The sequence below is a fragment of the Pediculus humanus genome, genomic scaffold, assembly GCF_000006295.1.
Source record: "Pediculus humanus corporis 1103172107855 genomic scaffold, whole genome shotgun sequence".
In the NCBI taxonomy this organism is placed as follows: Eukaryota; Metazoa; Arthropoda; class Insecta; order Psocodea; family Pediculidae; genus Pediculus; species Pediculus humanus.
In genome coordinates this window covers 526,667-539,784 of record NW_002987435.1, presented here as the reverse complement: position 1 = coordinate 539,784, position 13,118 = coordinate 526,667, and the positions used below count along the sequence as shown (strand labels likewise).

Genomic DNA, 13,118 nt, shown 5'->3' with positions numbered 1-13,118 from the left:
TTATAAAAATTAAATTATTTATATAACTATACTAATTATTAATTATAAAAAAAAAATTTTTTAGGTTTTACGAACATAAATAAATAAATAAAAATTAAATTTTAAATAATTAAAAAAACATTATTGGTTTTAAATTATTTTGATTTTTTTTTTATGAATGCGATAACAATCATAAAAATTTAAAATAAAGAATTTATGTTTTTTTTTTTTTTTTATAAACTTGAAATTTGTTTTAAAAAAATTATATGATAAAATAGTATTAATAATAAAATTGAAATGATTAATGGCATTTATTAGTATGTTGTATAATATGTACAATATTTAGATTTGTTTGTCGTTTGTTTATTACAAACAATTTTATCAAAGTCAAATTTTTATTATTAGTATACGAAAAAATAAAAAAAAAAATTATTTATAAAACAGACTTTTGCACAAATTTTTTTTTGTTTTTGTATGATTGAAATTTTGACAATAATAATAATAATAATAATGTATTATTAGGTTTTATTTAATTAAAATAAATTTGATAATGGTTTTGTTATTTTTTTGTTAATTGACAGTTAAGTGAACACAAATTTTAATGCCTTTTTAATTATAAAATTTAAAAAAAAATAATTTTTTCATTTGCTGTGAAATAAAAATTATTTCATAAATATTTATTACTTAAATTGTTATTATAAACAATTAATTTTTTTTCATTCTCAAATCAGAGTAAAATACAAACAATTTAATAATTTAAATGAAACATATTATTAAAATACATATTATTAAAATAATTATCAGTAGATTGTTTTATTCTTTAACTTCATTATTTGTAACCCATTTAAAATAAAATAAGAAAAGCTTGAAAAAAAATTTTGTAAAATATAAAAATACCAACTATTATTATTATTATTATTATTATGTTATCAAAAAAAAATAATAATAAAATAGTATTAAAAGATTTTATATTGTAATTTAATATTAAATGATAAAATTTTTTTGTATTTTATACGTTTTACAAAAACTGTGTTAATGTATCTCAAATATTAATAATTTTATTATTATTATTATTATTATTATTATTATTATTATTATTCTCAATTTGTAAATTTTTCAGATCTTCCAATTAGATGACAATAAATATTTTAAATAATAGAAATATTACTCGTCTTTAACTTATTTAAAAAATATCCGTAAACTTTACTCATTCGTTACATTTTAAAATTATTTTTTTGTTTTTACTCTTTTGTTGTGTAATTTCTTTTTATAAATTTTTACTTAGTGAAAATTCATGAAAAATAATGTCTCATTTAGTTGTATAAACTTTTCGTTAAATAGAAATTTTTAAGTTTAAATTACAACTGAATTAAACTTTAAGTGATATAATTTTATCAAACGGGTTTAAAGTAATACAAACTTAATATTTTACATTATTTTAGTATAAATCGTCTATTTTTTTTTTTCTAAAAATCAGTTAACATAATTCATGATTTTTATAATTATTATTATTATTATTCGACACATTCGTGTGTTCTCATATATGAAATTTCATTTATAAAGTACTTAATTTAAATTATTTAAAATATAAGAAATGATAAGATATTTTACGAAAAAGTTTCAATTAGTTTTTGAAATTAATTTAAAACTTACTTACGTTATAAACGACTTTTATAATCCTTTAATTTAAAAATTTTAAGACCACTAATAGAATTCAAACGACATTTTTTCAGTTAAAAAGAACGTAAAAAGTCGTGGCACTAGAACATTGTTGCAATTATTGGTTTAGATATAAGTAAAAAAAGTTGAAAACTTTATGCAAATGTATTGCTTTAAAAAGTAAATATTTTTTCTGCTTCTTAATATTTAATTTTTAAGAAAGAAGATACAAGAAAAATGGTTGAAGATCCAAGTGAGTTAGGTTAAATTTTTTTTCTCGTAATATTACACTGTAATGTTTTTAAATAGTTTCAAATTTTAGCATAATATTTTTTTTTTTTTATTCCAGATAAATTAGAGCTATTAAATTTAAATAGCAGTCCCGGATCAAAAAATGTTTTTAGTGATTTTAAAGGGTCAAGCACAACCGATTATTCATACCATATTGCTGTGGAACAAGCTGTAGGTTTAGAAAAAACTTACATAACTGATATGGCTATGGAAACGTGCGCAGATAATTGTTTACATATGAATTTTAAAAAAATTTTCTTATGCCTAATCTTTTTTTTTTTTTTGCTTTTAGATCGTCTGATTGTACACTAAGGTTTGCTGTTGCTCTATCTAATAAGTCTTGTTCAGTGTATAATCTGTCCAATACACAATTTTCTCTGATTTCTTCTTTAAAAGGTCATGAAAAGTCAGTTAACAATGTTAGGTTTAGTCCGAAATCTGAGAATATGGTTTATACTGGTTCATTAGATGGAAAAATAAGAATATGGGACCTCAGAAGACAAAATTGTGTAAAAGAACTTAAAGATGATAATGGGATTAAACCTTTGTCATGTTTTGATGTTTCTTTTGATGATAAATTAATTTGTGCAGGATCAGAACTTTATGATGGTGATGCATTCATACTATTTTGGGATATCAGGTCGAGAAAACTTTTAGGAGGATATTGGGAATCTCATACTGATGATCTTACTCAAGTAAAATTAATTAAATTATTTTAAAATTTATATAATCGGAAAAGATGGTTATTACATTTCAATTGACATTATTTAGGTATCATTTCATCCAGAAAAAGCTAATTTTATTGCATCAAGCTCAGTAGATGGGCTAATAAATACATTTGATATCAGTCAAAATGATGAAGATGAAGCATTGAAACACAGTTTAAATACTGAATCATCTGTGGCTAAGGTGAGGTGGCATAAAAATAATTACTTAAGCTGTATAACTCACACTGAAGTTGTACAGCTTTGGAATATAGAGGAAGGTAGACCAGACATTTCTTTATCTAGAGAAAAGCTTGGAGAAGTATTAAAATCAACCAATTCTGATGATACATATGTTATCGATGTTCATCAGAAATCAAATGACAATTTGTTTGTTTTGGCTGGGTCTTCAACAGGAAAAGGGTTTGTTAAAAAAAATTTTTATTTATTTTTATTGCTATCTTTTGTTAGTTTAGTTATTAAAATTTAATCGACTAAGTGCAATTGTAAGTTTTATTAATTTTTAGCGAATGTTTAAAAATGCTGGAAATTGAAGAAAATAAAGTTTATGCAACAGAATTTATTGGTAATCGTCAAATAGTTAGAACCAGCACTTATAATCCAGAGGTTTGTTTTTTAATTTTATTTTATGTAAGTTTTTTTTTAATAGTCTAATTTTAAAAAAAAAATTATTTTAAAAATTGATTAACTTATTTTAGACTCAACTTTTGTGTACTGCGGGGGAAAGTGGGTACATAAGTGTTTGGAAACCGGGAGAGCCATCTGAAAAAGTTAAATGTGGTCTTAAAAAAATATCTAAAACAAGAAATAAGCACAAATCTAAACCTTATTAAAGTTATCATCATTATTTTTAAGAATATGTTGATGTAAATAAAATGTTGATTTTACATTTTTTTATTGAAATTCAGTAAACGAATTTACTCTTTTGATGATTTATACTTAAGTTAAAATTAATTATAAAAATTTATACTAAATTAAAAAAAAAAATTGTTTTAACGATTCATTACTTTTTCATATCAAATCATTTCCTATATGAGAACACATTACAAAATAAAACAAAATATTGCATTCATTCATTTCACAGTTAAATTTTAAAATTAATTTCTGTTATTTAATGTCTTTACCATCAGAAAATAATTCAAAGATTAATTTAAAAAAATTTTATCCAAATTAAGCCCTGATGAATAATTTTATTTTAAGAGAATTCGAAAATAAAAAAATAAAAAGTTTTACATTAAAAATATATTTACTATTAAATACATTTTATTCGTTTTAATAATATTCTTTTTTTCTATAATCAATTAAAACAATTTAACTATATTTAAAACTATTTTTACCCAAAAGCAATTTTGCTTCATAAATGCCTTTGAGAAATAAATTTGCATTAGTTATGCAGACTTTGTGTTCTATAATTATTTTTAGAACAAAAAATAAAGAAATACATTAACTAATACCGTAAGACGTTGTTTAATAGATAAATGAAACTTTGATAATATCACGATTATTGGGAAAAGTTTTTTGTTTTCCACCATAAACTTTTTCGAAATTAAAAGCTAATTATTTCGATACCAAGAACATAAGGAGTCTGAAAAGTATGTTTAATACATAACTTAACGATTTTAAACGTATTATATGTATAAACACGTTAATACATATTAATATACATATACATAATTAATGTTAATGACAAGTTTATTAAGAAAGTAAAATAAAAATTAACTTACCGAAAATTTATAGTTTTAGCTGCTAGCAACCTATTGCATTCGCTGGTGTCTTCTAATGGAAGATGAACATAAGAGCTTTCGCTTTCTTCATTGGTAAAATCATATTTATAAACCTTTGGCTTGACTTTCATATCACTAAATGGTCCCTTTACAATTAGATAATGGATTGTCAGTTGATAATTTGGTTTGTTTTTCAATATTAACTAAATCAAAGGAAAGTTTTATTAAATATTAAATAATTAGTTTTTAACTAAAATATCTTTTGTTCAATTTACTTTGTAAAAATTTAATATTTTAGCTTAAAGTACGAAAGTTTTCTCAACACAAATTAATAAATTAATTTAAATAAAATTTTTCAATTAGAGATATCTATATAATGATATCATCAATATCATTATTACATTAATAAATTACACATATTTTATGATATTTTTTTAAAAGAAAAAAAATGGTAGCACTCCCAGAATAGAAGAGGAACTTAGCGGTAAGTGAAAAAACTTATTTTAATGTTTTTTTTTTTTTTCTAATAAAATATTCACCTTATTATGACCTTAATAAACCAAAATCTTGATTTAATTAGAGAATCCTTTTCAAATCTTTCCTGCAGGAAAACAAAAAAAACAGGAAAGGATTTCAGAAATAGGAAAAAAGATGAGGTTATGGATTGAATGTAATTTTAACGTTACTTACCTTTAAAAAGTTTAAGTCATGAAAAATATATATTACCTGGTATGTCATATCCCTTTCAGAACTATGAGTTGGATTTGATTGAAAATTATTTATTCTTGCTTTAACCACCCATTGATAATTGAATGCAGAAAATCTATTAGTTTCATAATAGAGCTTGTGAAAAAATTCATCTGTCCTATATGGTTTCATCTGCAAATCTGAAAAGATAGAATAAAATTAAATTAATCAAAACTTTTAAAATAATTAAATTATGAAAAAAAAAATTGAAAATAAATTTACTTACCACTTATGGATATTTTTTCAAAAGATAAAAGTTCAAAAATTCCATCGTAAAATTTTTTTTCTTCTTCATTTTTCTTTTCTAAGATTTTTAAAGCTTCTATAATTTCTAATCCAGATTTATTAGGATAAATACAAACATTTTCATGCTGAAGGTATTCATAATTTGGTCCCTTCCATAAACATCCTATTTGGTTATATTTGCATGAAGTTAGTCTATAATTTATTTACAGTTATATTCTATAAGTCAAAATTTTTTTATTAATGATTTTTTTTATTCATACTATTGCAAGATATTTTAACAAGATAATTATAAAAATATTTTTTAAAAAAAAAAGTATGAATATAGACTTAACATCTTTGCAATAGCAATAATTTGTGTTTTATTATAAAAATTTAAAAATCACCTTTTTTCACAATTATTTTTTTCATGAATTTCCAAAGCATTTCTTGGAAATTCCTTAGCACAAAAATGACATTGAACAGGCAACTCACTAACTGCTTTTTCCACAGCTAAATTTCTAGAAGCAGATTGCTTTGAAAATTCAACTCTGCATGTTGGACAAGTAGCTAATTCATCTCTCAACCTTGCATCAGCTAAAAGATGAGTTATACAACCGGCACACATTAAATGACCATTGCTGCACTGTAAAATAATTAAGATAGTACTAAAATTTTCACTTGAATTGTTTTACACAAAAATAATGTTAATTACTGGAAAAATTTTTTTAAAATCCCATTTTTAAATCAAGTCCAAAGAGTTAAAAGCTAATAACTTGCTTTACCTGGTAAACTGCCGCAACGGGCAAATCTAAACAAACTACGCAACATAATATTCCTTCAAGTCTTTGTTCAAGTTTTTCACTTTTTCCAACATTCAAAGATAATTTAATTTTTTTAACTTCGGGATCTATAATTTCATTTAACTTTTCACTATTATCATCAGAAATTACTGGATTATCACTAGATGAACCAGCAATGAAATCGGACATTTTGTTGTTTACAAAAATCAGGTGCTTTCTAATCAATACGAAATTATATTTTTTATAATTTATCACCGCCTTTTACTATTTATATTAATTTTTTTTTTTGTACCCTATCAGCGGTACAATAGTTATTATTTAAATGGATATACAGCTGAAATAGAATTTAATTAATTATTAAAAATTTCATTAATAGAAATATTAGTAAATTAGGGGTATTTAAATTTTGGTTAAACAGTGTTAATTATATTTCTTGTCAGAGTTCCTCAATTTACTATAAACGTTAGTGCCGCAAATTATGATGTAAATATAAATTTAAATTTTATTTACTTATGAATTGATGATTTCTATAATTTAATATCTGAAGTATTAATTTTAAAAAGAATTTAATTATTTATACCTAAAGAAATCGATTCATTGTGTACGAGCGAAGTTTTTTTAAAACTTTTGTTTGCTATTGAAATTTTACGTTATCTACTTATCTTTAATTTATATTAGAAATATGTAAACAGAAACATATTAACGAATTATATTAAACACAATGAAAAAAATTTTAATTAATATATTACAATAAATGCCTTGCTTTACTCTATTTCAAAGTAAAACGATTTATTTATTTTTTTGGCATATTTACTAAAGAAATCTTGGTTTTAAGAATTTTTTTTTTTAAAAAGAATGTTTATTTCAGATTACAATGTTTTCAAGGAGTATTATGAAAAAATTTTATAGAAAAAATTTATTGAAAATATCGGGAAATTATGTATCAACTTGGTCTCCTTTAGGAGTAGCATTCAATACACTTCCGAATAAAAAATTTAGTTTTGGTTTGTCAAAAGACACAGCTTTATTTGGTGTGGATTTATTGTCATCTCCTGATGGGTTTGATTTATTTCAAAAAGAAGCATGTACCAAAGCTGATGAACTTATAGCTGAAGTTTTATCTCCTGAGAGATCTAGGAAAATAGTTGACATATTTGATGATTTATCCGACACCTTGTGTCAAGTAGCTGATTTGGCAGAGTTTATTAGAATAGCTCATCCTGATCCTCAGTTCAGAATTGCAGCAGATTCAGCTTCTGCAAAAATAAATGGTGTAGTTGAAAAATTAAATACCAATAGACCTTTGTATAATTCATTAAAATATGTTGTTGAAAATGGAGATGTCATACCCACTACAGATGTTGATAATCATGTCTCAAAGCTTTTTTTATTTGATTTTGAACAATCTGGAATACATTTACCTAAAAGTAAAAGAGAAGAAGTTGTTAAATTAAATGAAAGTGCTTTAAATTTAGGTCAATTTTTTATGAGGCAAGCTGAATCTCCAAAATCGATTGCAGCTAATTTAGTGCCAAAATCTGTTCGTCATTATTTTTACAGTGATAATGGAAATATTATTATCAATGGTCTGTTTGCAGATTCCCCGAATGAATTATCAAGGGAAATTGCTTACAAATTTTATTTATATCCGGATGCTCATCAAGAGTTTTTATTAAATGAATTATTAAAAGTTCGACATAATCTAGCAATTACTTGCGGTTTTCCAACATATTCACATAGAGCAATTAAAGGCACTGTTGCAGACACTCCAGAGTTTGTAAACTCTTTTTTAAATAAATTAAATGAAGATTTAAAACCCTTAGCTAAAAAAGATTTAAGTTATTTACTCAAATTAAAAAAATCTGAAAATCCATCAAGTGATAAAATAAAACTTTGGGATGTGGCATATTACAGGAATCAAGTAGTCGAGAATCATATGAAAGTCGAACTTAACGAAATAAATTCTTATTTCTCTCTAGGAGCTTGCATGGAAGGAATTAATAACTTAACAGAAAATCTTTTTGGTATAAGTTTGATTTGTGTAGAAACAACTCCTAATGAAATTTGGTCTCCAGATATATATAAGTTGGCGGTGGTTCATGAAACTGAAGGATTGTTGGGACACATATTTTGTGATTTTTACCAAAGGACTGATAAACCCAATCAAGATTGTCATTTTATGATTAGAGGAGGTCGAGAACTTAGTGACGGATCATATCAAAATCCAATAGTAGTGATCATGTTGAATTTGCCTGTTCCCCAGTGGTCTTCACCTTGTTTATTAACTTCTAGTCAATTAAGTAATGTTGCTCATGAAATGGGTCATGCTTTACATTCAATGTTAGCTCGAACCAAACATCAACACGTCACTGGCACAAGGTGTTGTACAGATTTCGCTGAAGTACCCAGTATACTAATGGAATATTTTGTATTTGATCCTCGAGTCCTGAAAACATTTGCCAAACATTTTCAAACGAAAGAATCATTAAGTGACGACATGGTGAATAAATTTTGCGATGCAAAACATTTGCTATGTGCAACCGAAACTCATAAACAGGTACTTTACTCTGCCTTAGATCAAAGGCTTCATGGAAAACACCCGTTGGGTTCAAGTTCTTCAGAAATCTATTATAACATTCAACAAGAGTACTCAGTTTTAGAACCTGTACCAAACACGGCTTGGCAATTAAGGTTTTCTCATTTGGTAGGTTACGGTGCAAAATATTATTCTTATCTTTTATCCACTTCAATAGCATCGTCGATATGGCAAAATTATTTTAAAGAAAATCCATTTAGTAGAGAGCAAGGAGAAAAATATAGGCAAAAATGTTTAAAACACGGAGGTGGAAAACCCGCGAGACAAATGATAAATGATTTTTTAAAAGAAGATATAACCCCGGAAATAATGGCGGATGTTTTATTAAAAGATATCGAACAACATAACCACCTTTTAAAAAAACTTATGCATTTTTAACATTTTTTTTTTTTTTTTTTAAATTTTGTTGATTAGCAAAATGCTTTGTTGTTTTAAATATTAAAAACTGTATTGTTTTTTTTTTTTTTTTTATGTAAATTTGTTAAAAATTTCCTTTTTTTTTTTTTTTTTTTTTTGTATTAAACCTGAAAAGAATTAAAAAAATTTATTAACATGAAATATGTAAAACCTCTTTTTTTTTATAAGTATCATTTAAATTAAATTTTTTATAAGAAATTTTGTGGTTTTTTTTTTTTATGTGTTTACACTTAAATGAAATGTATATTTTACCTTAAAAAATTCTAGAAATAAATAAAAAAAAAAAAGAAGAAAAGAAGTTTTAATGTCTCCTAAGCTTCGGGAAGACGAGCCAAAGATATACTCGAAGATTTTTCTTCTTCGTGTTTAATTTTAAAATTAAAAGTTTCCGTTTGTCTTTCGGCATCTTTTATAACGTTATCATAATTGCCTTTCATCTCGTCTTTTTTCGTAATAACTTGTTTTATCCTGTGAAGAGCTTCGCTGGGAGCAACGCTTTTCTTTTTCTTAACTCCGATTAATTTTTCTAAATTTCTCACCGTCTCCGTTGTCTCCGTCAATTGTTTTCTAACTAAATTAAGTTCTTCCAACAGAACGACATTATCCTGGAAAAAAAAATTTTTTTTTTTTTTTGTAAAAATAAAGTGAAATTTTTACACGTTTGAAAAATCCCATCGAAATACCTTTAAAACTTTACGATTATCGGCTTTGTTTTGTTGATTTTTCCGCAGAGTACTTCTTAATGAAGTTATCGTCTTTTCTAGAAATTCAATTTGTCTTAAAAATTCTCTTTGAGAATCTGTATCACCGTGACGATCCTTTTCGACAACAACATCATCCTGATAGTATTTGTGATATAATTTCTATTTAAAAAAAAAAATAATAATAATAATAATAAATTGTCATTTATTTTAAAAATAATTGCAAATTAAAATACCATCATTCCATCTTTGAGTGTTTTAAAATCTCCCAAATCTTGATATAAAGAATAAATATCGATTTTAATTTGTTTCAATGTTGAATTACTATAATTATTTTTTTTCTCATAAAAATTAACTTCTTTTTCAGTTCCATTAATTTTTTCTCTTAATTCTGACACTTGCAATTCCAATGATTTATTTATTCTTTTTAAATTTGCCAATTCCGTTTCCATCTTTAAATTCGGGGGGATAAAAAAATTAAAATAATAATAATAATTAATAATAAATAATTTTTAATAAAAGAAAATAAGAGAAAAAGCACATACATCGACCATTTCTTCTTTTTTTTCTCTTATTTCTCTATCTTTTGGATCGATTTGATTTTTAAGTTCTTTTATTTTATAATCTAGAACAAATTTATATTTTTCCATTTCTTGCATTTTTTTTCTCAAAAGAAATATTCTTTCGTCTTTTTCTTTAAGTGCCGAATCCCTTTCGACAATTTCCGATTTTAAATCCGATATGTCTTTTTCCAATCCGTGAATGTTTAATTGTAATTTTTGTTGTTCGACTTGAAGCAATTCCAATTTAACGAGAAAATCAACTTTTTCCTTTTGTGCTTCGGCAAATTTTTTTTTCATTTGAACAGCTTCATCTTTGAGCGTCGAATTAAGTTCTTTTTCTTTTTTAAGAATTAATTCGTATTTTGCTTTTGTTTCAACCAATTCACGATCGGCATCATCTTCTAAATATTGTTTGTCAATTTCATGTTCTTCTATATTTTTTATATTTTCTTCGTGAGACTAAATAAAAAAAAATTTTTTTTTAATCAAAATCAATGAATTTGAATAAAAAAAAAAAAAAAAACTTTTCCCTTATTACCGCTTTTAATTCATTTTCCATATCCAACAATTTTTTTTCGTAAAATTGAATTATTTCGTTTGATTCTTCTTCTTTGCACCGAACCAATTCATCCAACATTTCATCGAAATTTTTTATTGTTTCCTGTTTTAACTTATCCAAAAGTTCAACTTTTTTATATTCCACCAATAATTTCGATGAATAATTTTCAATCATTTGTTGTTTTTCTATTTTATGATTTTCTATGAGATCATCAATTTCTTTTTTCATACTAAGCAATTGTTTTTTTTGACTTGTTTCCGTTTCTTCAATTTTTTCTTTTAACTCTTCAATAAGTATTGAATAATTTTCGTGGAGCTCTTTAATGCTTTCACAGTATTTACTTTCCGTATCCCGCGTTTCTCTTGCTTGTCCCATTTCCATTTCGTACAGCTTCTGTGATAAATCTTTCATCATTGATATATGTTGTTCCAGTTGAGATTTGCTGATTAATACTTCCGTCGAGTAAACAAAATTTTTCTCGATAGCAACGGTTTTATCTTCGGATAAATTTATTTTCCATATTATTACAAAACCACCATCGGATACACTGATCAATCTTAAATCGTCGGATGTTATTTTTATCTGAAATAATAATAATAATAATATATTTTAAATTATAATAAATATAAATGATCGTAGGTAAAATAATAAAAATTTTACACAACCTCAGTTATTGTTGTAGCATGAAAAGGATGCAATACGTATTCTGGAGGATTAGTCAATGGCATTTTAACAGACATTATTTCGCATGTCCCCGCAGAAACAAACATTAAAAAGTTGGATCGTGATATTGCTATGTTATTTATTACGCTTTGATTCATTTCTATTGTTTTTATTATCTTAATTAAATAAATAAAAAAATTATAATTGTTCTTCCCTCTTGGGATATAAGAGAAAATAATTCTTTTGAATAAAATACAAAACAAAATTACAATTCCTTCTGATATTTCTTTTATTAAACCATCATCACCCACTGCGTAGGTAAACTTTCCATCAGCGGACAAAGCAATGTCTAAATAAGAAACTCCCGGTGTTTCGACTTGATGAACAAGTTCTCCTTTGTTCATATCCCAAAATAAAATTAAACCATCAGCTCCGCAAGAAACTAGTTTTTTATTATCGAGTGTCCAGTTAACTTCGTTAACCTAAGAACAAAAAAAAAATATACCTTAAACATGAATGAATAATTCATAATTTTTTTATAAAAGATGTTTAGGTACTAACTTCACCAGTGTGTCCCTTTAAGGTATAAGTATTTGTATACATGACTGTACTATAAATTTCTATTACGCTTCCACTGACCGCAGCTATGAAATTACCGTGAAAGCTGTATGTGCAAATAGAACACTGATTAAAGGGTATAGTACGTCCCGTTTGAATATCATCAATTAGTATTAAACATATTTCAAGTTTGCTCGGAAATCCGATTGCAATAAAAGTTCCTTTAATGCAAATAATAATAATAATAATAATGATTTTATTACTTTTTTTATATATTTCTGTATTTTTTTAAGTATTTCTTTCACTTACCTGTAGGATGTAAATCAATGCAGCAAACCTTTTCAGAAAAACGCTTCACTATTAAAACTGATTCAGTTTCAAAGTTCCATATTTGAACTGTCTTATCGAATTTTCCACTAGTGGCAAATATGGGTTTCCAAATGCATGTTGCTAATCCATTTATAGATCCATGATGCTGAGGTTCTCCAATGTGTTTAAAAGGTATTTGAGGTGCCTATTAAAAATAAAATTTTTTTAAATATATTTAAATTTAATAACTTACAAATATGACATTAACTGTACATACGACATTAAGATCAGGACCCCATAATCTGACCACATACATTTGAGCTCTTTTTGTCGTGGCCAGAAGTTTATCTTGTGATAAATTTACAGATAAATGAGTGACAGTATTTATTTTTGGACTGTGAAAATCACAAACTACATCTTTAACAACGAAAACATTTCTTTTTTTATATTTATTTCTATCTTTTTCAAATAGATGCACATATCCTACTCCACATGAATATACAAATCCTTTACTGAATGAAATTAATGACCTAACAGTGTAATCAACAATATCTAATTGTGAAGATTCATTTTTAAGTTTTAGAAAACTGGATGATGTCATT

At 24.9% G+C, this 13,118-nt stretch overlaps 4 protein-coding genes across 4 annotated transcripts in view; 2 read left to right on the top strand and 2 right to left on the bottom strand.

The window, feature by feature from the left end:
* Positions 1–1,875: 1,875 nt before the first annotated feature.
* Positions 1,876–3,487, top strand: Phum_PHUM381110 (WD-repeat protein YNL035C, putative; the record flags this gene model as incomplete). Its single annotated transcript, XM_002428408.1, has 6 exons — positions 1,876–1,891; positions 1,988–2,144; positions 2,222–2,624; positions 2,701–3,056; positions 3,161–3,260; positions 3,353–3,487. The coding sequence occupies 6 exons, from the start codon at positions 1,876–1,878 to the stop codon at positions 3,485–3,487; spliced, it is 1,167 nt and encodes a 388-aa protein (XP_002428453.1).
* A 724-nt stretch (positions 3,488–4,211) lies between these two features.
* Positions 4,212–6,339, bottom strand: Phum_PHUM381100 (uncharacterized protein; the record flags this gene model as incomplete). Its single annotated transcript, XM_002428407.1, has 6 exons — positions 4,212–4,239; positions 4,379–4,581; positions 5,105–5,265; positions 5,355–5,563; positions 5,755–5,993; positions 6,133–6,339. The coding sequence occupies 6 exons, from the start codon at positions 6,337–6,339 to the stop codon at positions 4,212–4,214; spliced, it is 1,047 nt and encodes a 348-aa protein (XP_002428452.1).
* A 685-nt stretch (positions 6,340–7,024) lies between these two features.
* On the top strand, positions 7,025–9,124 carry Phum_PHUM381090 (mitochondrial intermediate peptidase, putative; the record flags this gene model as incomplete). The annotated part of the gene is made up of 1 exon (XM_002428406.1): positions 7,025–9,124. The coding sequence occupies one exon, from the start codon at positions 7,025–7,027 to the stop codon at positions 9,122–9,124; it is 2,100 nt and encodes a 699-aa protein (XP_002428451.1).
* Positions 9,125–9,474: 350 nt separating this feature from the next.
* Phum_PHUM380980 (uncharacterized protein) overlaps positions 9,475–13,118 on the bottom strand; it is a gene marked incomplete at both ends in the record, with an annotated part of 5,399 nt that continues 1,755 nt past the window's right edge. The window contains 10 exons of the mRNA XM_002428405.1: positions 9,475–9,768; positions 9,847–10,026; positions 10,101–10,316; positions 10,410–10,886; positions 10,966–11,568; positions 11,652–11,825; positions 11,919–12,131; positions 12,211–12,428; positions 12,517–12,721; positions 12,794–13,068. Coding sequence (XP_002428450.1) covers positions 9,475–9,768; positions 9,847–10,026; positions 10,101–10,316; positions 10,410–10,886; positions 10,966–11,568; positions 11,652–11,825; positions 11,919–12,131; positions 12,211–12,428; positions 12,517–12,721; positions 12,794–13,068 — 2,855 coding nt within the window. The remainder of the gene's footprint in view (positions 9,769–9,846; positions 10,027–10,100; positions 10,317–10,409; positions 10,887–10,965; positions 11,569–11,651; positions 11,826–11,918; positions 12,132–12,210; positions 12,429–12,516; positions 12,722–12,793; positions 13,069–13,118) is intronic.